Source organism: Mustelus asterias, chromosome 4 (genome assembly GCF_964213995.1).
Source record: "Mustelus asterias chromosome 4, sMusAst1.hap1.1, whole genome shotgun sequence".
NCBI classification, from domain to species: domain Eukaryota; kingdom Metazoa; phylum Chordata; class Chondrichthyes; order Carcharhiniformes; family Triakidae; genus Mustelus; species Mustelus asterias.
Window position 1 is genome coordinate 143,033,114 of NC_135804.1, and position 25,196 is coordinate 143,058,309.

The window sequence follows — 25,196 nt, forward strand, 5'->3', positions numbered from 1 at the left end:
GCAATACTCTGCTTAGACAGCAGAGGTTTCAGTTTACAATTCCCCAGAGAAAATATCTCAGTTAGTGCAACAGCAATTATGATTGGAATGAAGAGCTTTGTCGTATGAGGAACAGTTGAGGACTCTGGGTCTGTACTCGTTGGAGTTTAGAAGGATGAGGGGGGATCTTATTGAAACTTACAGATAAAACTGGCAGAACCATCCAGAGTTACCGATTTAAGTCGCTTCTGTCAGATGGTTCCCAGCCCAGCGCAATTATCCAGAGGAAATTAGAACTTCTGGACAATTGCCAGGTACGAGAGATTCCCCAGCGCACCATTGGGTTACCCCCAAAATCTGATGCTTACATCTCACAAATGAGATGGAGGGAAAAGTTCATGTCTGGAACCGTTAGATGTTTTCAAAGAGGGTTTGGGCAGGAACCTCACTGTGTCACTAGCGGGGTTGGGGTAGTTTGGGGGGGGGGGGTGCGGGGGGAGGGGGGACGGTGGAAGGCTGAGATGCCGCCGGCGAGATTCTCTTTCCCGTGGTCTTGCGGGATTTTCCACCAGTGTCACCATTTTTGCCCGTGGTGAACCACCAGCTGAAAATCCCCCCCTCCAGAAGTGAGAACATTGATTGGGGATCTGATAGAGGGTTTTCAAGCTGATGAAGGGCTGTGAAGATGTGGGTCATGCTCACCTAACTCTATCAGCAAGATGGGCAACAAGAGAGATCAAAATTAAAACCATCATAAGAAGACTTTTAACGGGGATTAAATTAAATTTCTTTACACAGTGGATGGTTAGAAGTTGAAATTTATGCTGCAAACGGTAGCACAATGGTTAGCACTGTTGCCTCACAGTGGCAGGGACCCGGGTTCGATTCCAGCTTTGGGTGGCAGTCTGCGTGGAGTTTGCACATTTTCCCCGTGTCCGTATGGCTTTCCTCCGGATGCGCCGGTTTCCTCCCACAGTCCAAAGATGTGTGGATTAGGTTGATTGGCCATGTTAAATTGACCCTAGTTTTGGGGGGATTAACAGGGTAAATATGTGGGGTTACGGGGATAGGGCCTGGGTGGGATTGTGGTCAGTGCAGGCTCGATGGGCCAAATGGCCTCCTTCTGTACTGTAGAGATTCTATGATTCTTTGAAATTGTTTTAAAAACAGAGCACGTATCTTGAAAGGGAACTAAAAACTTGCTGGAGGAAAGGAATATTAAAAGATGGACAATGAGAGGCAGAGTTAGACAAAGTGAATTGGGTTCTCCTCCAGTGTCCTTCTGCACATTCCCTTTGTTAGCACAGTGGAATTCTGCGCTTGCAGGAACATTAAGCCAAGCGAATGATTTGGGATTAGGGCATTGGGTAACAAATCCTGCCTCAGTCCTTCTGTTGGAATGAATCCACACTTGCGGGAAAATCCTGGAGACAGAGTCTCAAGCCTCTCTTACCAATTGTAATTCTCAAATTCTGCTAATATCCCAGTGAGTCGAATTTAAACTTTTCCATTGTTTCTTTATTCCTATAATTTAGTGACAAATTGCTCACAGTATTCCAAAGGCTTCTGTAAATTCAGCAATATAATTTTGCTTTTCTATTCTATGCTTCGAGATATAAAAGAGACCACATTTGGAATATTGTGTGCAGTTCTGGTCACCTCACTATAAGAAGGATGTGGAAGCGCTGGAAAGAGTGCTGAGGAGATTTACCAGGATGCTGCCTGGTTTGGAGGGTAGGTCTTATGAGGAAAGGTTGAGGGAGCTAGGGCTGTTCTCTCTGGAGTGGAGGAGGCTGAGGGGAGACTTAATCGAGGTTTATAAAATGATGAAGGGGATAGATAGAGTGAATGTTCAAAGACTATTTCCTCGGGTGGATGGAGCTATTACAAGGGGGCAAAACTATAGGGTTCGTGGTGGGAGATATAGGAAGGATATCAGAGGTAGGTTCTTTACGCAGAGAGTGGTTGGGGTGTGGAATGGACTGCCTGCTGTGAGAGTGGAGTCAGACACTTTAGGAACATTTAAGCGGTTATTGGATAGGCACATGGAGCACACCAGGATGATAGGGAGTGGGATAGCTTGATCTTGGTTTCAGATAAAGCTCGGCACAACATCGTGGGCCGAAGGGCCTGTTCTGTGCTGTACGGTTCTATGTTCTAAAACCAAACATTCTGTTTGTCTTTTTTTTATGGACCTGAACTTTCAACTTTGGCAGAAGACATTAAGCAGGCCCTAGTGAATTTTCTGCCTCTTATGCACCCCCTCCACCTCTTGAATTTCCTTTCCAATGAACTTCATAGCTTAACATTGACTGAGGCCCTAAAATCAGTCATTTGCCCTCAGCTGAGAAAGATTAGGCTGGCACATAAGAAGATATCAAATAGTAGTTGGAGTAGGCCGTTCAACCATTTCTAGCAAACCAAAAAAGATGGTTGCTACAAATCACATGATCACGTAATTGTTCTGAAGCTACTAACAGCAATTACAAGAGCAAAATAATTCTTCTCTCAGACTGCAAAATCTCACACATCATTGTACAAACTCCATATAATCACAAAATCAGGGGACTCACAGATCAAAACTTGTTAAACCCATAGGGCTGCTAACAGACACATCTTATACCTGAGACTCTCTAGGTAAATTTCAAAATCTGCCTGGAGCCTGGATTGAGTGGACGTGGAGAAGATGTTTCCATTAGTAGGTGAGAATAGGATCCGAGGGCACAGCCTCAGAGTAAAGAACTGAGATGAGGAGGAATTTCTTTAGCCAGAGGGTGGTGAATCTATGGGATTCGTTGCCACAGAAAGATGTGGAGGCCAGATCATTGAGTATATTTAAGACAGGGATAGATAAGTTCATGATGGGTAAGGGAAGCAAAGGTTTTGGGGAAAAGGTGGGAGAATGGGGTTGAGAATCTTATCAGCCATGATTGAATGGCAGAGCAGAGTCAATGGACCAAATGGCCTAATTCTGCTCCTATATCTTATGGTCTTAAAAATGGACCATTAAGGGGATAAAGCAACATCATTTGCATCTGATAAGCTTACCCTTCTAGCAGAGAGCGTCTGCCGAGACAATGGCTTCCCAAAACCAAACCCTCAATACGAATGGTAGCTCTTTCGACAGCTAATGACAAGGACATTATCAGTGCTGAAATCAAAACCAGTTCCAGACACTGAGTAAACATCCCTCTTGAAGTCACCGTAAAGAAAGCAGGTCATGTGACTTGAGTGACCATTTTGAAATCCTACTCCACCAATGGAAACGGGGAAATCCTCAGTCTGCTGTTTCAACATCAACTGGGAAAGTCTGCAGCAGCTTGGCTCAGTAGGCAGTGGGTTAGCATCCCTGAACTCCTTGAATGCTGCTTGATTTTCAAAGTCTCTGATCAACACCTGCCAAAGTACAGAAAGCCCATTGTGCTACATTCATTTTAGGAAGTTTTGTGTTGCCATCTCCTGTCCTGATACGTTTCAGGCTGAACTCTGTCATGAGAGAAACACTTGCTGGATTTTGACTTCCCAGATTCTTGGTTTTGTTTGATTGATTATTGTCACATGTATTGTGCGCTTGCGCGCTATGCAGACAAAACATACTGTTCATAGAGCGCAAAGGGGAGGACGAGGGGAGAGGGTGCAGAATATCGTGGAAATCACCTGAACTAATATTCATTTCTGTGGGTCTTGTACTAGTTGTAAAATTCTTATTTCTATCCCCTCTTTTTAGTGTGTGAGTGCGTGTGTGTGTGTGCATGTGTGTGCGTGTGTGTGTGTGTGTGTGTGTGTGTGTGTGTGTGCATGTGTGTGTGAGTGTGTGTGTGTATGCATGTGTGTGTGTGTGTGAATGCATGTGTGCGCGCGTGTGTGTGCGTGTGTGAGTGTGTGTGAGTCTGTGAGTGTGTGTGTGTGCACGTGTGTGTGAATGCATGTGTGCGCATGTGCGTGTGTGTATAAGAACACAAATTTGCTATAGATTATTGGTCACTTGAATCTCACAAATCAAATGTTTGGGAAAACACAGCATACTTTAAAAATAATTGAAACCATCTTCTGCTTACAGACGGTTGGTGAGGGGAATGAAGTATGATTTGCCTAACTCTCCCCCATCCGTAACAGAACAAAATAACATTCATCAAAACTGAGAAGACCCACTCTCACTACAATCCTAACAGCAACCAGAAACCCCAAATTGGAGGCCAAGATATCAGAATATTTGCTTTGAAAGTTTCCTCTCCCACCCTTGATCCTTCCACCAGCGTTACCGGATACTTACAGCAGACAAAGTGCATATGCCCCTGCCACCGACTCACTGCCCCTGACCAGGAAACTCCCGTCCATTCCAGCTTTGGCAAGCAGCTCCTCAGCTTGTGCTCGGCTGATGTCCAGATGGTACCAGGGCGGACTTGCTGCAGACATTCTGACCACACCCAACGCAAGCTGATCAGTGAAACCCTGGAAAAGGAAAAGGAAGAGAGCCATCAGCAAGGGGAAGAAAATGGTGAAGGCGTCAGTGCTGCCGTTGTGTCAGCCGTCACTCGGTTGGTAACACTTCTGCCTCGGAGTCAGAAAGTTGTGAGTTTAAGTTGCATCCACAGCACAAAACCTAGTTTGCTGAAAGAGTGCTGCATGTCAGAGGTGCTGTCTTTTGGATGATTTCTTCTCTGTCAGGTGAACATAAAAGATCCATGTGTCCAGTCAATATCTATTCATCAACCAGCAACATCATCATCCCTGATCGGTAAGGGAATTAGGGGTTATAGGGATCAGGCGGGTAAGTGGAACTGATCCACTTCAGATCAGCCATGATCTTATTGAATGGTGGGACAGGCTCAAGGGGCTAGATGGCCTACTCCTGCTCCTAGTTCTTATGTTCTTATCACCATGATAGATCATCTGGTCATTTTTTAAAACTCCAATCTTAAAGTTACAAAGCCAATGCCCAGAGTGGACCGGGCAAACCTAAATCCATTCCTTGCTTCAAAAAGTTCAAATCCCAATTGAATCCAATTCATGGTCACCACAAGAGAGACAAACAAGATCCAAACTCTCAGCATAGGGCAATGCACCCCAACTTGCGCTTGATCTGACGCTTGACCTTAGCTAAAAGGTCACTATCATATTGCTGTTTATGCTCAAATTGGCTGCTGATTTTCTTAATCGGACAATAGTGACTGTACCTCAGCACTAAAACAGTGCTGTGGGTGCAGCTACACCACATGGACTGTAGCAGTTTGAGAAGGCAGCTCTCCACCACCTTCTCAAGGGTAACTCAGGACAACAAATGCCTAGTCAGCAATGCCCACATCCCATGGAAGATTTTTTTAATGTACTTCATTGTTCTGCAAAATACCTTGGATCATCCAAGATCATAGAATCATAGAATCCCTAGGGTACAGAAGGAGGCCATTCGGCCCATCGAGCCTGCGCCAACAGCAATCCCACCCAGGCCCCTATCCCCATAACCCCACATATTTACCCTGCTAATCCCCCTGACACAAAGGGCAATTTAGCATGGCCAATCAACCTAACCCACACATCTTTGGACATGAACATATGGACATTCAAACATACGGATTAGGAGCAGGAGGTAGGCCAATCTGCCCATTCGAGCCTGCTTCATCATTTGATAAGGTCACAGCTGATCTGAATGTGACCTCAAGTCCAGTTTCCTATCCACTCCCCCTCATCTCCTTTGGTAGTCAAGAAAAGGGCACGAAATAAGTGCAAATCTTTCTAACTTAAATCAGCTTTCCTCTGAATTGCATTTGCTATCAGATACTTGCTGTGTTCTGCCACTTGCCTGCTGATAATAAAGTTTGTGTATTTGACCAGGGGCAACCTCATGAAAAGTCTTCGGCATACAATTTTTATTTGCTACAAACACTTGGTTGCTTAAGGACCTCATTCTGTCCCCGCTGATATTTTACCCATGGTGGGGAGAGGCCCACACCATAGTGGAAGCTCAGCAGCTACAGCTGTGTGGGTTGGTTTCAGGAAAGAGAGGAGAACTTCCTTTGCTGGTCCCTGCATGGCCCATCAGGGGCAACCGCCACCCCTCAAGGTCATTGCCGCCGGCAACCTTCTTAATGTCCTCTTGAACCCTAGCCCCCCCCCCCCCCCCCCCCCCCGCCCCCCCACCCACCCAGAGCCAGTGAGAGATGTCATGGGCCCAGGGATGCTTCTTCTGTTTCAGGGTTCCTTATTAGCCCTTTCTGCTAACCTCCTCCCTCTTGAGGCCTGTCTCCTGAGCCCTTGGGAGTGAACCCTCTGGAGAGGGGAGAAGGTTGGGCATTGGGTTGGGAAGGGCCACCATCAGTGAGTAGGAGGAAGTCACCAGGGAATGGCCAACTTTGAGGGAGGAGGTTGGGAAGGACCACACCATTGGATGAGGAGATCAGGGAGCTTGGCTGAAGAGCATGAAATATGGACATTTGTGATACAGTGCCAGTTGTGGCAAATTGCAGTGTCCAAAACAGCCAACGTGGTGTGTAGACTATCTCGATGGCGAGGCTACTTGAAAATGATTGTTGTTCTGTCAGTGAGCCACAGGCCCCACTAGAGCACAAGCCCCTTGCAACTTGTACACGTTTCTCTCCCTGACCCCAACTCTGCCATCACCCCAACCCATTGAGACCCCCCCTCTCCCCCCCCACCCCACCACCAGCCCCAGACTTACCCAGGCTTCTCCGCCTAGTGAGACTGCCTGTAGTCCTAGCAGTAGCCGCCCCACTGCTGGAACTACCATGTTGCTAGCATGTAATTATCTAGCAGATCTCTGAGGCTGGACTTCTTCCCTATTTAGGGGCAGAAGCCTCAACTCAAAGCATTTAACACTGCTTCCAGGTTTAAGTTGCTGTGAGGCATCCATCAGGATTGTAAATGTGTCCCCCCATCAGACATTTTAGCTGTGGTGCGCGAATCACATTCACTCAGGCTACTCAATGTTTTAAAAATACATACTACTGAAATAGGCCGGTGAACATCGATGAAATTTAGCACAGTGAAGTGTGGCTTTTTGAAATGAAGAGCGAGGAGACAAAATAAACTAATTTGTAAAAGTAAAACAGGGCTATATAAATAGCTTGACAGCATCCAGGACAAAGCAGCCCTCTTGATTGGCACCACATCTACAAACATTCAATCCCTCCACCACCGCGCTCAGTAGCAGCAGTGTGTACTATCTACAAGATGCACTGCAGCAATTCACCAAAGATCCTTAGACAGTACCTTCCAAACCCATGACCACTTCCATCGAGAAGGACAAGGGCACCAGATACGTGGGAACACCACCACCTACAAGTTCCCCTCCAAGCCACTCACCAACCTGACTTGGAAATATATCATCGTGCCTTCGCAATCACTGGGTCAAATTCCTGGAATTCCCTCCCTAACGGCATTGTGGGTCAACCCACAGCACATGGACTGCAGCGATTCAAGAAGGCAGCTCACCATCACCTTCTCAAGGGCAATTAGGGATGGGCAATAAATGCTGGCCAGCTAGCGACGCCCATGCCCCATGAATGAATTAAAAAATTATATAGAGAGAACAAAAGCAAGGAAATTACACTAAAACTTTATAAAACACTGATTAGGCCTCAGCTGGAATAGTGTGTTCATTTCTGGGCATCACACTTTAGGAAGGATGTCAAGGCCTTGGAGAGGGTGTTCAAGAGATTTGCCAGACTAATGCAGGGATGAGGGCCTTCAGTATTAGGAGTTGGAGAAACCGGGATTACTCTCCTAAGAGTAATGAGGGCTAACAGAGGAATTAATGGAGGGGTTGAAAATTAGGGCAGAGTTTGAAAATGTAAAGGAGGAGCAATTGTTTCCACTGACAAAAAAAATGTGGCTAGCCACAGGACACAAGTATGAGATAATTGGCGAAAGAACAAAAGAGCAATTTTTGAAGCGCAATTTGTTTCACAATGAGTATTGACCTCGAAGGCCAGTGGAGCAGATTAAACAGTAACTTCCAAAAGGGAATTAGATGTAATCGGAAACATTTACAGGGCTATGGAATGGGACCAAATAGTTGTTCTTTCAAAGAACCAACAGAGACACAAAGGGGCAAATGTTCCCATACTGCCCGCCATGGGAATCGGAGCAGAAATTGGGGGGTGGGGGGGGGGGGGGGGGGGAGGTGGTCGGCCGTGGAAAGGTCCATTGACCTCGGGCGAGATTTTCCTGTTTCGGGGCGAACGTGGCTGGAAAATGGATATCTTCCATGCTGAATCATTCTACAATTCTGTGACTATTGTGACCCTTTTTTTGGAATATGCTATTGACAATGTATTATACATATTTTGACACTTAAAAGCTAATTCAGCCTGGAGTTTGTCATATGTACATTATCCGGTCAACTAATCCCAGGGCCTGTTTCCATGCTGTAAACATTTATGGCTCTATGACTCTTGAGTACATATCCTGTTTTCCCAGACCTAATGGGTAGGATTTTACGGGCTTGCTCGGGCGAGACAGGAAACTCCCACCCGTGGTCAACGGAGGTTTCTGTTGTCGGACCCTTGCCCGCTCCGTATCCGTGGCGTGTGAGGTCGTAGAGTTCTGGCCAATGGATGGGATTTTCAGGGAGTGAAGGTGCTCACAATTGGATCGCCAGTGGGATCTCCCAGTCCCGCTGAAGTCTACAGCATTTTGCGTGGCTTACCCATCCAGCTGCTGGGCAGCCCGGAATGATGGGTAACTTTCTGGAATGAAAGGTCCCCCTGGGGAGACAGGAGTCCCGGGAAAAATGATTTCCACAGCACGGGAGTGGCGGCGGGGCAGTGAAGGGGGGGGGCGGGGGGGAGGGTGCAGGGATGAAGTTCTGGGATGAGATGTCTCCCATGGGGGGAATAGAAGCCCCACCAGCAGGGTTCCTGCTGCTATTTAGGGACTTAATTCTCCAGGGGCTGAAGATCGGGGTCCGCTGGGGTGCCACAAGTTTTGATGGCGGACGTTAGCCTCCTGACACCCTCATTAAATTCTGCCCACAAACTCACCAAATGTCACCATCACAAAGCCCAATTGCCTCCACTGCCGTAACAAAATCCATTTCATCGTATCCCTCTGGACCTGAGTTAAACACAGGCAACGTAGGATAGAATCTCTACAGTGCAGAAGGAGGCTATTCGGTCCATCGAGTCTGCACCGACTCTCTGACGGAGCATCTTACCCAGGCCCTATCACCACGTATTTGCCCCACTAATCCCCCTAACCTACACTACTTGGGACACTAAGGGACAATTTAGCATGGCCAATCCACCAAACCTGCACATGTTTGGAGCATGAGAGGAAACCAGAGCACCCAGAGGAAACCCACGCAGACATGGGGAGAACATGCAAACTCCACACGTACAGTGACCCAAGCGAACCCCTGTCTTTGGCGCTGTGAGGCAGCAGTGCTAACCATTGTGCCACCGTGCCACCCATTCCATGGAGGATTCTCACAACCAGAGCAAGGAGGCTCCCTATTCATCTAATCTGGATTAGATCCCCGAATTTTAAGGTCAACACTGTGCAGAGAAAATTATGTTCGAAACTGTGTGGTGCTCTGGTCAAATCTGATCTTGAGTGCTATGGCTACTTCTGGTCACAAACACACAAGGCAAATATTCTAATGCTTGAAGCAAATCATGGAAAAGCCACAAGAGAAGTCTGAGTGTTGGAGCATCAAGTAATGAGAAGAAAATGTGGGTTCTTCAGTCAGTAGGTTTCTGAGGGTTAAATTTACAGAAGTATTTAACATGGACAATAAAGGCAAGTTCGAAAAACGACTTGAAAGTAATGAAAAACAAACTTAGAATTTACATTAATAAGTTCCTCCTTCATACGAAGAGTGTCTGCAATGCATAAAGGAGGCCATTCGGCCCATCAATTCTGCACTGACAACAATCTCATTCAGGCCTTAACTCTGTATAATCCCTCTGACACTAAGGGGCAATTTAGCATGGCCAATCCACCTAACCTGCACATTGCTGGGCTGTGGGAGGAAACCGGAGCATCGGGAAGAAACCCATGCAGACACAGGGACAGCGTGCAGACTCCACACAAACAGTGACCCAAGCTGGGAATTGAACCCAGGTCCTTGGTGCTGTGAGGCGGCAGTGCTAACCACTGTGCCACCGTGCCACCCGTACTTTCAGATAGAGTATGGAGGTCAAAAGCCTGGAACAATTTAATAGGCAAAGAGATGCTGCAACGGGCAATCTTTTTCATCTTTTGGATACATAAATTTAGATTTAGCCAAATAATATTCTTCATATTTATGTTATTTTGCAACCTTATGGAACATTCACCCAGAACTGTGCAAACAACAGTCTGACAAAGAGCACACATTGAAAGGCTTCAAGCTTTGCACAGTGGAAAAATAATCAATCACACACTGTGATGTTGATCAAACCATTCCCTTTCTTTTTCATGGTCAGCGACACAACAACTGAAATTTAGTTTATTTCTATAAAAACAAATGTTATTCACAGCACTAATGAAAATAATAATGCAGAACCGTTGCAACAATCATGGAGATCCCTGGTGCAGGAGGCTATTCGACCCATCGGGAATGTGCCACCCTAACTCCCGCAGACCACAGACCATTCGCTTTCCCCTGACCTCTCATTGCTCGAGGCAGGTTTCTTCAGATGTCACCCTGCCATTCCAATGGGAAACCCAGCAAAACATCTGACCATCCTTCTGACCTCACAACCCTCACAGGATCCATCCTTGACAGACTGCCTTCAACGACATGACTATTCAGTCGTCCCTGGAGCCCTACAGCTAAGTTTTACAGTCACTTACCATAAGACCATCAGATGTAGGAGCAGAATTAGGCCATTCAGCCCATCAATCATGGCTGATATGATTCCCATCCCCATTCTGCTGCCTCTCTCCATTACCCTTGATCCCCTTATTGATTAATAACCCATCTATCTCTGTCTTAAAGACACTCAATGACCTGGCCCTCTGTGGCAATACGTTCCACAGGTTCATCATCCTCTGGCTGAAGAAATTCCTCCTCATCTCAGTTTTAAAGGAGCGTCCCTCCACTCTAGTTCTAGCCTCTCCCACTAGTGGAAACATCTGATGAGACCAATTTGTACAGGTCATCGTAACACAGAGTCCCCCCGCCAAAAGCACAAATTCATCCAATTCCTTTTTAAATATCAAAGCGAAATGCTGCAGATGCTGGAAATCTGAAATAAAAGTGGAAAATGCTGGAAAAGTTCAGCAAGTCCGGCAGCATCTGTGGAGAGACAAACAGAGTTAACGGGCGAGATTTTACAGCCTCGCTCGAGCGTCTTCCATTGTCCACCCCTCGCCCACTCTGATTCTGTAGCAGGCAGGGCGGCAAAATTGCAGCAAACGTTTTCCAGTCCCCATGACTCTCCTTTGGAGTGTTTTTTTTGGGATGTTCACAGTGAAGAGGAGGCGGTTAGTACCAGGAAACTGGAAATTATTGACGTGAGGGGCCAGTGGAATCGTGAATGTAGATGGGAAGAGACTGAAGAAGGGGAGGGAGAATGGAGGATGGGAAGGAATGAGTTCGGAAGAAATGAGTCTCTGATGAAGGGTCATAGAGTCATAGAGTCAGAGGTTCACAGCATGGAAATAAGCCCTTCAGCCCAACTTGTCCATGCTGCGTTTTTTTTAACGACTAAGCTAGTCCCAATTGCCCGCATTTGGCCCATATCTCTCAATACCCATCTTACTCATGTAACTGTCTGAATGCTTTTTAAAGGTCAAAATTGTACCCGCCTCAACTACTACCTCTGGCAGCTTGTTCCAGATACTCACCACCCTCTGTGTGAAAAAATTGCCCCTCTGGACCCTTTTGTATCTCGCCCCTCACCTTAGACCTATGCCCTCTAGTTTTAGACTCCCCTACCTTTGGTCATCCAGACTCGAAACGTTAACTCTGTTTTGCTAACGACAGATACTGCCAGACCTGCTGAGATTTTCCAGCATCTTTTTTTGTCTTCGTTCCTTTATCAATACAGTGGCCTGTTTTAAATAGGCAAGGATGCACTGTAACATGGACTGCTTGTGGACACACAGAACAAGTCAATCAATGAAACAGCAACGATGCAGTATTAAAATCCAACATGTGCTCTCCTGTTTCTGCAGGAAGTAGCGAAGACAAGGGAAGGAACAAGTTGTATGAAACGCAACCTGAAAACAGGACAGACAATATATCGCCACAATAAAAGCATATTAGGATAATATGCTGGGAGTTTGACTGCAAAAAGGCCATCAAAGCAATTCCAAGTGAACAGGGCAATTAAGTCAATTTATATGAAAGAACCATTTCATAAGACATTAAAGAGAAACAGGGTGCACAAGCAGACTCGGAATGGTAAATAATTACAGTTTCAGTAATTTGATATTTGATTATTGCCAAGGTTAAGTAGACTGCCGAAGACAAGGCAGCGCTAGGCTTTCTGCAGTAGATTGAATTCATTTGAAACATGAATAACTATTTATGTATCGTAAAACACTGATAGAAATAGAAAAGATGGACACTGTTTTCAACTGCAGGGCTTCAAAGACTGGGGCTGAATTTTCCAGTCCCGCCCGCCACCAGAATTGTAGCAGGTGGGAGGCGGACCATGCAAAGGCCCGTTGATCTCCGGTGGGATTTTCCAGTCCAGAGGTGAGCGCGGCTGGAAAATCCATCCTGGATGTTTCTCTAGTTTCGTCACCAAGGCTATAGAGGGCGAAAGGCCTCAGCCCCTCTTCTTGTCCATTCACCCTGCCCACCTGAAACTCCATCACTGGACTCCATAATGCATCCTTCTCCCTATTCTAACTATCATTGTTTTGCATTTTGCCAGGTGTTCTTCCTTCCACTGTATCAGCAAGTAAAAATATACCAAGAAGGGTTACAAATGGTGTAATTGCTGTGACGATATTTTTGCCACATTGAATGTAAGAGCATAAGAATGTAAGAACTAGGAGCAGGAGTAGGCCATCTGGCCCCTTGAGCCTGTTCCGCCATTCAATGAGATCATGGCTGATCTTTTTGTGGACTCAGCTCCACTTACCCGCCCGCTCACCATAACCCTTAATTCCTTTACTATTCAAAAATCTACCTACTTTTGCCTTAAAAACATTCAATGAGGTAGCCTCAACTGCTTCACTGGGCAGGGAATTCCACAGATTCACAATCCTTTGTGTGAAGAAGTTCCTCCTCAACTCAGTCCTAAATCTGCTCCCCCTTATTTTGAGGCTATGCCCCCTAGTTCTAGTTTCACCTGCCGGTGGAAACAACTTCCCTGCTTCTATCTTATCTATTCCCTTCATAATCTTGTATGTTTCTATAAGATCCCCCCCTCATTCTTCTGAATTCCAATGAATATATCCCCAGTCTACTCAGTCTCTCCTCATAAGCCAACCTTCTCAGTTCTGGAGTCAACCTAGTGAATCTCCTCTGCACCCACTCCCCACCCCACCTCCCTCCACCCCGCGCCCCCCCACCGCCCCCACCATGCCAATATATAATTTCGCAAATAAAGAGACCAAAACTATACACAGGCGTGAGGTATGACCTCACCAGCACCTTATACAGCTGCAACATGACCTCTCTATTTTTAAACTCCATCCCTCTAGCAATGAAGGACAGAATTCCATTTGCCTTCTTAATTACCTGCTGCACCTGTAAACCCATGATAACAAGCTGTTGTGAGTGGATCTCAAACACTGTCTCTCGATTTAGTGTTGGCCACCCTGGGCTTCAATTCTTTCATCATAATGAGTAGAAATGCTCAACACCAACCAGTCCTCATGGCACTGGTCGGGTGGTGCCTGGAATTCTCAACGCAGGCTGATACTAACCATTCTGGAATTTGAGAAGCTCAACAATTTCTCTGAGGCCAAATCTTTTAGACTTGGACATTTTGCTGTTGCGTTTGTCAGGTATACATTACTGATTGTTGGTACTCAACGTTCAGTCGGGTTTCGTGTAGGGGATATTGATCTGTTTTTTCTATTCATTCATGGGACATGAGCGTCGCTGGCTGGGCCAGAATTTGTTGCCCATCTCTAATTGCCCTTGAACTGAGTGGCTTGCTAAGTCACTACAGTCACATGGAGGCCAGACCAGGTAAGGAGAGCAGATTTCTGTGGAATAAGGGCATTAATGAACCAAACTGGTTTTTAATGACAATCAGCAATGGCCAATAGAGTCATAGAGGTTTACAGCATGGAAGCAGGCCCTTCGGCCCAACTTGTCCATGCTGCCCTTCTTTTTTTTAAACCCCTAAGCTAATCCCAATTGCCTGCATTTGGCCCATATCCCTCTATACCCATCTTATCCATGTAACTATCAAAATGCTTTCTAAAAGACAAAATTGTACCCGCCTCTACTACTACCTCTGGCAGTTCGTTCTGGACACTCACAACCCGCTGTGTGAAAAATTGCCCCTCTGGACCCTTTTGTATCTCTCCCCTCTCACCTTAAACCTATGCCCTCTAGTTTTAGACTCCCCTACCGTTGGGAAAAGATGTTGACTTTATAGCTGACCTGTGCCCTTATTATTTTATAGACCTCTATAAGATCACCCCTAAGTCTCCTAAACTCCAGGGAAAAAAGTCCCAGTCTATCCATTAGGTCATCATTAGGCTTTTAATTCCAGTTTTTTAATCGGGTCATGCATTTGAACCTGGGTCCTCAGAGCACTACCCTGGGTCTCTGGATTACGAGTTCAGGGACAGTACGACTATGCCACTGCCTCTCCATATATTAGTACTTATTAAGTAAAAGGTGTTGCATTCCTGGTATGACTCTTAATAGATGATTCTCAATGGATTATTACTTTATCCTTTCCTTTGCTCCTTCAAGGCACCTCCTAATACTGGCACGATTTGTGCATGTTTATTTGCTCACATATCCAAGTAACTAATCCAGGTAATTGAGTTACCACAGATCACCCATCACTCACCTGATGAAGGAGCAGCGCTCTGAAAGCTCGTGATACCAAATAAACCTGTTGGACTTTAACCTGGTGTTGTGAGACTTCTTCCTGTGCCCACCCCAGTCCAATGCTAGCATCTCCACATCATGACTACCACCGATTCAGCTAACTCAACATAGAGCGGGGGTGGGATCTGGGACTTTCTGGTTTGCGTATCTCAGTTCAGATATCTCGACTCTGTGCGATAGTGTCAATAGAATCCTACAGTACAGAAGGAGGCCATTTGGCCTACCAAGTCTGCACCGACCACAAACCCACCCAGGCCCTATCCCCATAACCCCATGCATTTACTCTAGCTAGTTCCCCCTGACACAAAGGGTCAATGTAACATGGCCAATCCACCTAACCCACACATCTTTGGACAGTGGGAGGGAACCAGAGCACCCGGAGGAAACCCACGCAGACACGAGGAGAACGTGCAAACTCCACACAGACAGTTATCCAAGCCAGGAATCGAACCCGGGTCCTTGGCGCTGTGAGGTAGCGGTGCGAACCACTGTGCTACCGTGCTGTCAATATCAATCCGTTTGATGGAGAACCAACAGCCTGTTCCTGCACCTCCCTCAATTTTTATTTCCGCTGAAATCAATGAAGACTCACCATTACCCGTTTTACACACAGTGAAAATCCACCCCAATCAATTTTCACTGGGTCATTTACAAATCGCTCTGTGCTGTAAGTGGCACTAAAGCTGATCGCACCGTTTTTACCACCATTATCATTTTTTTAAAAACGTTCTCACCTCAATATTCATCACAAAATAATCTGAATTACAAAGCTACAATCACTTTTTAAAAAATGAAGTTAACACCCATTTAATGAGTATTATAGAACCATATCATCGAATCATAGAATCCCTGCAGTACAGAAGGAGGCCACTTGGCCCATCGAGCCTGCACCGACAAAGGTCCCACCCAGGCCCTATCCCTACAATCCCATTTATTTAACCTAGCTAATCCCCCTGACACTAAAGGGCAATTTACTATGGCCGTCAACCATGGATTATGATCAAACTGAATTAAAATGCTCTTTTAACACAAATGGCACACTCGGGTGGGATACCGGAGAGTTGAACACTGACCCTCAAACCATTCTCGACTTAAAGCCAGCGCTTTGTGAAAAAGGTGAGAAGCTGAGTGTTGAAAGCTGACTTTGACCCTCCGAAAACAAGAAACCCGCAGCAGAGTGTTTCACACACCAGTCACATACTTGACGCGGAGGACCCCGTTGTTATTGATCAACATGGTGGGTGAGCGGGGAGGGGAGCATCGTAGCGCAGTTACTTTGAGAATGCAAAGTGTCTGATATTTATCTCTGCAATGTCATCGACTTAAAACAGCGACTGTTTTTTTTTCTAAGAACCCAACCAAACAGGAACGCAAGAGTGAATCTTACACCCATCAGATGTTAAAAGTCTGAGCGAATGTTCTTCATTACACCGAGTCTGGACTTAAATAGCACTTTCCACTCTTTCATGTCCCCTTATCTGAAAGTAAGTACAAGTGCCGAGAGTTTCACAGAAAGCCCCTCTTTTCGATGAACACACTTACCCTTTTGACCTGCTGCCTGGCGTTGAGTGTCTGGACAACTCCACTGTTGCTGCAGCTTCTGAGAAGCTAGCCTTGCCTCTCTGTCTGCCCCGTGGCTTCACTCATGAGTCCTTCTGCATGTCTGCAATTTGTGCAGTTTACTTGCAATCCTGCATGCTCCACTGACAGCCATGTGTGTCACACAGGCCCTCTGGTGGCAGCACTCCTCACTGACACTGATCTACAACCACCACCAGGCTGTGACGAAACCAATACAAGCAGATTGGTCGATGCTAAGAGAATACGGCGCACCGCTTGTCTTCCCTACAATTAAGAATTTTAAACGTGCAATGTCTATCTTCCCAAATCATCTTTGCAAATAAGCTGTATGCTGATTTAGGCATTTTTCACGTCCCTTATCTGAAAGTAAGTACAAATGCCGAGACTTTAGTGGTTTTTGTGGTTGGCTGGGCTCCTGAAATGGGTGGCACGCTGGCACAGTGGTTAGCACTGCTGCCTCACAGCACCAGGGACCTGGGTTTGATACCCGCCTCGGATCACTGTCTGTCTGGAGTTTGCACATTATCCCCGTGTCTGCGTGAGTTTCCTTCGGGTGCTCCGGTTTCCTCCCACATTCCAAAGATGTGCGAGTTAGGTTGATTGGCCATGCTAAATTGACCTGAGTGTGAGGGGGATTAGCAGAGTAAATATGTGGGGTTATGGGAACAGGGCCTTGGTTGGGATTGTTGTTGGTGTAGACTCAATGGGCTAAATGGCCTCCTTCTGCACTGTCGGGATTCTATGATAAATAGCCCCAGAAAGGGATTTTGAGATTAGATAACGGCAGGGGACATTGCTGAGGCACATCAAAGGATCTTGCAGGGGAGAGAATGTGCAGAATGGGGAACAGGGTGGGCTAGAGCTAACAAGAAGGCAGTGGTAGCGTGGCCCCTTGAAGGGGGCGTTAACTGAGGGCCAGGCGAGCGTCGAGGTGGGAAACCGGGCCAATCGGGGTCAGGGGTGCGTATCCCAGGTTGAGCAGGTCCTGCAGTTGGAGGCTGAGAGGAGTGTTTTACAGTGACATAGTTGATTTTGTCTGACCCTTTGTTTAAATACTTATTCTGGGACGGCACAGTGGAATAGTGGTTAGCACTGCTGCTTCACAGCGCTGGGAACCCGGGTTCGATTCCTGGCTTGGGTCACTGTATGTGCGGAGTCTGCACATTCTCCCCATGTCTGCGTGGGTTTCTTCCGGGTGCTCCAGTTTCCTCCCACAGTCTGAAAGACGTGCTGGTTAGGGTGCATTGGCCGTGCTAAATTTTCCCTCAGTGTACCCGAACAGGTGCCGTGGTGTGGCAACTAGGGGATTTTCACATAACTTCACTGCAGCATTAATGTAAACCTACTTGTGACTAATAAATAATAAATTTTATCGTGGTTATAAATTGGAAATATGGCTTTGGGACATGTTTTGAAGTAGGGTGGATACATTTCTCGATCCTCCTTTCTTAATCTCCACCTCCGTCCCATGTGCCGACTCAAGCTCCGGTTTGGTTCCATGAATTGTGTGCAGCCATTTTTCACATAACACAGATAGTGAATGTCAGGAGGCAATTCAGCTGTGAGGGCGTCACATTCCCATCTTGTTTCCTCCCAAAATCAACACACTCACACTTCACAGCATCTGGAAACCGGACTGGAGTCTGAAGAGATCTGAGAAGGTAAGATTCACTTTGCTTTCTCTTTGTGAGGTCAGGGAGAGGATTAGTCTTCCTCTGTCACCCCTCGCCACCCCCCCCGCCACCCCCTACCCCCCACCCACGCCAAGAGGAAATATTAAGGCTTACCCCTCTGCCCATCCACTCAACCTTCCAATGGGGATTGTCCTTTTAAGAGCCGCACAGTAGATTAAGGGTCATCTGGCCCGGGGGACCAATTGGGACTCAAGAGTGGGTAATCACCCCAGGGGTGGAATCCTCTTCCATTAGAAGACATGTCGGGAAATAGCAACAGCTATGCAGCTGCTGAACAATTCTTGTTAATAAATCCTTTTTGTTTTCATTAATGGAAGCCAGAATTCTCTGGCCGTTCACCCCAGCGGGATTCTCCGGTCCCGCTGCAGCGAACGGAGATTTGGCTAAGCACCAAATTCTCCGTCCTCGCTGGCAGCGCCTGCGGGATGTGAATGGCTGGAGATTTCCAGCCTTGGGGGATGGGATTTTCCAGCCGTGCTCGCCCCCAGGCTGGAAAATCCTGCCCGAGGTCAACAGACCTTTGCATCCCGTGTCAGGCGGGATGGGAAAATTGCACTCTTTGTCTCTGAAAGTACGCCATGATCTATGGCGACAAGTATAAATGATCATGACAGTGCTTCTGGCCTGACATCTGTGAGCATCCTGTTTTAATGGAAATCTGAAAGAAAAATGCTTACCAGAATGCTTCTCCTTGGGCGAACAGACCCATTTGAGATATTGCCAGACCTGGAGTAATGTAGAACCTGAAAAGATGGAAAGTTACAAGAATGGTGAGCGACCAAGAGAACATGGCAAGACCCCGGGTCGGAATCTACAAGAGGCGTGAGTGAAATACAGAACCTCCACTCACATTGTCGACTAAGTGGCGGACCTGGAGCTCAGTGAATTGGAGAGACTGAGGGTCAGACGCAGAGACAGAAGTTTAGAAAAAAATGTGTGGGGGAAAAAACAAGAGAAGATGGCCATGTGAAGCTGCCAGCTAGCAGGCCTGTGGTTTCAAATTTAAAATGAAGGAATTTGGATAAAAGGCAAAAAATTGTTGTGGTTGGAATTAAAGCTCAAAAGCTTAAAAAACTGGCTGGCAGTGTTACAGCTTAAAGAGTAAAAAAAATCAGGCAAAAATACTCTGTACCTGCATTGACACATTTGTTGCAAAGGGAAGCTGACTATATCACGGTGGCACAGTGGTTGGCACTGCTGCTTCACAGCACCAGGGACCCGGGTTCAATTCCGGCCTCGGGTCGCTGTCTGTGTGGAGTTTGTACATTCTCCCCGTGTCTGCGTGGGTTTCCTCTGGGTGCTCTGGTCTCCTCCCACAGTCCAAAGATGTGCGGGTTAGGTTGATTGGCCATGCTAAATTGCCCCTTTGTGTCAGGGGGATTAGCATGGTAAATGGGTGGTGTTGCGGGAATATGGCCTGGGTGGGATTGTGGTCGGTGCAGACTCGATGGGCCAAATGGCCTCCTTCTGCACTGTAGGGATTCTATGATTCGAGCAATTGCGGCCTGTGTGGGAGAAATAAAATGACCATACAGTCTAAAAGTAACAATACTCTGAAAGAAGTAATACATTTAAACTTGCAAAGGAAGAACTTGATGGATTCCGCTTGGAAGAAAGACAAAAATTAGATACTTCAAAAGAAACTAGGAACTACTGAACATGAAGAGGAATACATTACAACAACAAGACAGCAAACTTAGAGAATAAAGAAATTGCAAAAAAAAATACAAAATGAAATTAAGGGGAAATTAATGAGACATAAGCAACTAGAAAATAAGAGCAAGTTCAGTGAAGAACTGAATCAAGAGAATAAGGGCTTGAAGAAGGAAACTTGGCAATGAGAAATTAACCGAACATTGAAACTGACAGCAGAATCAGCAATTCAGACATGGAAAAAAACTGAGATCACGTACCAGAACAGGGTTACTGAAACAGGCACACCAACAGAAAAGCTCAGCAACCAAACTAGTAAAATAATTGGTGAAACAGATGCTGAATGCTGGACAGAGAAGAAACTTTATCACACAGCCTAAACATAGCTAAAACAGAATCCCACAACCATTCCTTCACATGTGACAGACTGAGGTTAGACTGACTGGCCTGTAGTTTATCCCTTCCTCCCTTATTGAACAATGGCACCACATTGACTGTCCTCCAGCCCTCCAGCACCTCTCCTGTGGCCAGAGAGGAATTGAAAATTAATACCAGCGCCCCTGCTATTTCCTCCCTTGCCTCACTCAACAGGCTGGGGTGCATTTCATCCGGCCCTGGAGATTTATCTAATTTTAAGCCTGCCAGACCACTCATAACCTCCTCTCTGTCTACGTTAATTTCTTTAATTGTATCACAGTCCCTCTCCCTGATTTCTATACCCACATCATCTCTCTCACTGGTGAACACCAATACAAAGTTTTCTTTAGAACCCGACCTATGTCTTCCGGCTCCAAATACAAATGAGCACTATGGTTCCTAATAGGGCTTACTCTTGCCCTGGTTATCATTTTACCCTCAATGTACTTGTAAAACAATTTAGGATTTTCCTTTATTTTACCTGCCAGAATCCTTTCATGTCCCCTTTTTTGATTCATTCATGGGACATGGACGTCGCTGGCTGGCCAGCATGCCTGGCCCATCACTAGTTGCCCTTGAACTGAGTGGCTTGCTCATCCATTTCAGAGGGCAGTTCAGAGTCAACCACATTGCTGTGCATCTGGAGTCACATTGGGCCAGACCAAGTAAGGACAGAATTCTTACGTCTTCCCTCAAGGATGTTAGAGAACCAGATGGGTTTTTCTGACAATCGACAATGATTTCATGATCATCAGTAGATTCTTAATTCCAGAGAGTTTTATTAAATTCAAATTCCGCCATCTGCCGTGGCAGGATTTGAACTCAGGTCCCCTGAGTTTCTGGATCAACAGTCTGGCGATAATACCACTAGGCCATCGCCTTTGCTCTTCTAGTTTTCTTTTTAAGTTACCTCTTGCACATGCTATACTCCTCCAGGTCTTCTGTTGTTTTGAGCCCTTGGTATCTGCCATAAGCCTCCCTTTTTCTCTTTATCCAATACTGTATAATCCCTCGATATCCAGGGTTCACTGGATTTGTTGGTCCCTGCAATCTTCCCATTTCCTTCATGAATGTGTCCCATTGTCCTGTCACAGATCTATCGAACAATATTTGCTCCCAGTCCACTCTGGCCAAACCATATCTTTTTTGAAATAGTCTAATTTTTACATTTCACGGTTGAAAGAGATTTTTAGGCATCATCCTGACAAAAACAGAGGAAAGATCAAAGAAGAATCTTCCTTGGGATTCACTTCATGGTCAGTTAGAGGAGCCACTGTTGGTTTTGCACTTGGTTCCAGGTGTCAGATTAGGTGGATGAAGCAAATTAGATTAAAATCTAATTATAAAAGGGAAAAACATCGACAAAATACTCCACATAATGTTAAAAAACGCAAACAATTTGAATCTCATTATTAATCCACTTGAAGAGTAGAGGAATGAATCAAACATGATTCGTTCTGTAAAAAAAGGGAGATAATTTACTCCTTTGACCTAGAAATGTGTCATGTTAGAAACTGAGCATTAAATATGAATGTACAAAATTCCTTTTGTCTGCTAAATTGTTTTAGTTTAATTATATTATTTGACATATGGTACTCCTGTAGTACGTATAATGGGCATCACAAAGCTGGAGGAAGATTCATCGAACAACTCATTACCTCACCAATCTCACTGCAACTGACTTGAACAATTACAGAACTGTCAAGCATTGAATCAGGACACCACCGGAAAAGCTCGTGAAGATGTAGTAAGAGGATTAAGAAAAATCATCGCTAATTGGAGATGGAAAAGGACCATCTGTCTATGTTCAAACTGGATTCGGCTAATGCTCGAGATTTGAGAACATGTCGAACAAGAAGCTTAGCTAGACAAACTGCATCAATCTGAGCAAATAGATAAAATGCTTCAGCCACCAAGCTCACATTTGTGAAAAAATCTATAATCCAATCCTTGATCAAGGCTAATTTTTGCCAGGATATTAAGTGTAAAAGTTATTCCTACTGGATAGCTCAAAATTGGGTGGCACGGTGGCAGAGTGGTTAGCACTGCTGCCTCACAGTGCCAGGGACCCAGGTTCAATTCCCGGCTTGGGTCACTGTCTGTGTGGAGTCTGCACGTTCTCCCCGTGTCTATGGGTTTCCTCTGGGTGCTCCGGTTTCCTCCCACAGTGCAAAGACGTGCTGGTTAGGTGTATTAGCCATGCTAAATTTTCCCTCAGTGTATCCGAACAGGCGCTGGAGTGTAGAGACTAGTAACAGTAACGTCATTGCACTGCGAATGTAAGCCTACTTGTGACACAAATAAATAAAAATATTCCGAAGTATTTTTTTAAAAATCTTCCCATTGCAATTTTCATTCTTTTTTATTCATTCATGAGATGGAGACATTGCTGGCTAGGCCAGCATTTATTGCCCATCCTTAATTGTCCTTGAACTGAGTGGTAGTTCAGAGCCAACCACATTGCTATGGATCTGGAGTCACATGTAGGCCAGAACAGGTAAAGACATCAGATTTCTCTTCCTAAAAGACATTTGTGAACCAGATGGGTTTTTTGTTACAATAATCAACAATGGTTTCATGTTCATCATTTGACTTATAATTCCAAATTTCTCTTGAATTCAAAAATCACCATCTACCAAGAAGGGAATCGAACCTGAGTACCCAGAAAATGATCTCGGTCTCTGGATGTTATGGGGTTAAAGGTAGACAAGTCTCCTGGTCCTAATGGAATGCATCCCAGGATACTAAAAGAGATGGCGGGGGAAATAGCAAATGCACTCGTAATAATTGACCAAAATTCGCTGGACTCTAGGGTGCTTCTGACAGATTGGAAAACAGCAAATGTGACGCCACTGTTGAAAAGAGGAAGTAGATGAAAGGCGGGTAACTATAGGTCGGTTAGCTTAACTTCTGCAGAATCCCTACATAGAATCCCTACAGTGCAGTAGGAGGCCATTCGGCCCATCGAGCCTGCACCTATTCCCGTAACCCCTCATATTTACCCTGCCAATCCCTCTGACACTAGGGTCAATTTAGCATGGCCAATCAACCTAACCTGCACATCTTTGGAGTGTGGGAGGAAACCGGAGCACTCGGAGGAAATCCACACAGACACGGGGAGAATGTGCAAACTCCACACAGACAGTGACCTGAGACCGGAATTGAACCCCGGTCTCTGGTGCTGTGAGGCAGCAGTGCTAACCACTGTGTCACCGTGCTGCCCTGTAGTGGGGAAAATGCTTGAATCTATCATCAAGGAAGAATAGCGAAATATCTGTACAGAAATTGTCCCATTGGACAGATGCAGCATGGGTTCATGAAAGGCAGGTCATGTTTAACTAATTTACTGGAATTCTTTGTGGGTATTACGAGTGCGGTGGGCAATAGGGAACTGGTGGATGTGGTGTATCTGGATTTCCAAAAGGCATTCAACAACATGCCGCAAAAAGGCTGCTGCATGAGATAAAGGTGCACGGCGTTATTGGTAATGTATTAGCATCGATAGAGGATTGGTTAACTAACAGAAAGCAAAGAGTGGGATAAATGGTTTTTTTCTGGTTGGCGATCAGTGACCAGTGGTGTGCCTCAGGGATCAGTGTTGGGACTGAAGTTTACAATTTACATAGATGATTTGGAGTTGGGGACCAAGTGTAGTGTGTCAAAGTTAGCAGATGACACTAAGATGGGGAAAAGAGGAGATAGTCATCGACTTCAGGAAGCGTAATGGAGGACATGCCCCTGTCTACGTCAATGGGGATGAAGTAGAAATTGTTGAGAGCTTCAAATTTTTAGGTGTCCAGATCACCAACAACCTGTCCTGGTCCCCCATGCCGGCACTATAGTTAAGAAAGCCCACCATCGCCTCTACTTTATCAGAAGACTGAGGAAATTTGGCACGTCCGCTACGACTCTCACCAACTTTTACAGATGCACCATAGGAAGCGTTCTTTCTGGTTGTATCACAGCTTGATATGGTTCCTTCTCTGTCCAAGACTGCAAGAAACTATAAACGGTTGTGAACAAAGCCCAGTCCATCGCTCAAACCAGCCTCCCACCCATTGGCACTGTCTACACTTCCCACTGCCTCAGAAAAGCAGCCAGCATAATTAAGGACCCCACACACCCCCGACATACTCTCTTCCACTTTCTTCCAATGAGAAAAAAATACAAAAGCTTGAGGACACATACCAACCAACTCAAGAACAGCTTATTCCCTGCTGCCATCAGACTTTTGAAAGGACCTCCCTCGCATAAAGGCTCTACACTCTCGCTATGACAGTAACACCATGTTCAGCACTCTCTCCTTTCCTTCTCTATGTACAGTATGCTTTGTATAGCGCTCAAGAAACAATACATTTCACTGTATACTGATATATATGACAATAATAAATCAAATCAAATCAAAGATGCGTGGTAGAGCAAAGTGTGCAGAGGACACTGAACGTCTGCAAAGAGATATAGATAGTTTAAGTGAGTGGGCAAGGATTTGGCAGATGGAGTACAATGTTAAATGTGAGGTCATCCATTTTGGTATGCAGAGCGACCTGGGTGTCCTTGTGCAGGAATCGCAAAAAGGTAGTTTGTAGGTGCTGCAGGTAATTAAGAAGGCAAATGGCATTTTGACCTTCATTGCTCGAGGGGTGGAGTTTAAAAACAGGGAGGTTATGTTGCAGCTGTATAAGGTGCTGGTGAGGCCACACCTGGAGTGCTGTGTCCAGTTTTGGTCTCCTTACTTGAAAACGAATATACTGGCACTGGAGGGGGTGCAGAGGAGATTCACTAGGTTGATTCCAGAGTTGAGAGTGTTGGCTTATAAGGAGAGACTGAGTAGACTGAGACTATACTCATTGGAATTTAGAAGAAGGAGGGGGGATCTTATAGAAACATTGTGGTGAACC

General features: G+C 45.7%; 1 protein-coding gene across 1 annotated transcript in view; it reads right to left on the reverse strand.

The window, feature by feature from the left end:
* LOC144493038 (phosphatidylinositol 3,4,5-trisphosphate 5-phosphatase 2A-like) overlaps positions 1–16,601 on the reverse strand; it is a 135,674-nt gene extending 119,073 nt beyond the window's left edge. Inside the window, exons 1-2 of the mRNA XM_078211851.1 lie at positions 16,496–16,601; positions 4,253–4,431 (exon numbers count right to left, since the gene is read on the reverse strand). Of these exons, the coding sequence (XP_078067977.1) occupies positions 4,253–4,395 (143 nt within the window). The 5' untranslated portion in view covers positions 4,396–4,431; positions 16,496–16,601. The remainder of the gene's footprint in view (positions 1–4,252; positions 4,432–16,495) is intronic.
* Between the last annotated feature and the right edge of the window lie 8,595 nt (positions 16,602–25,196).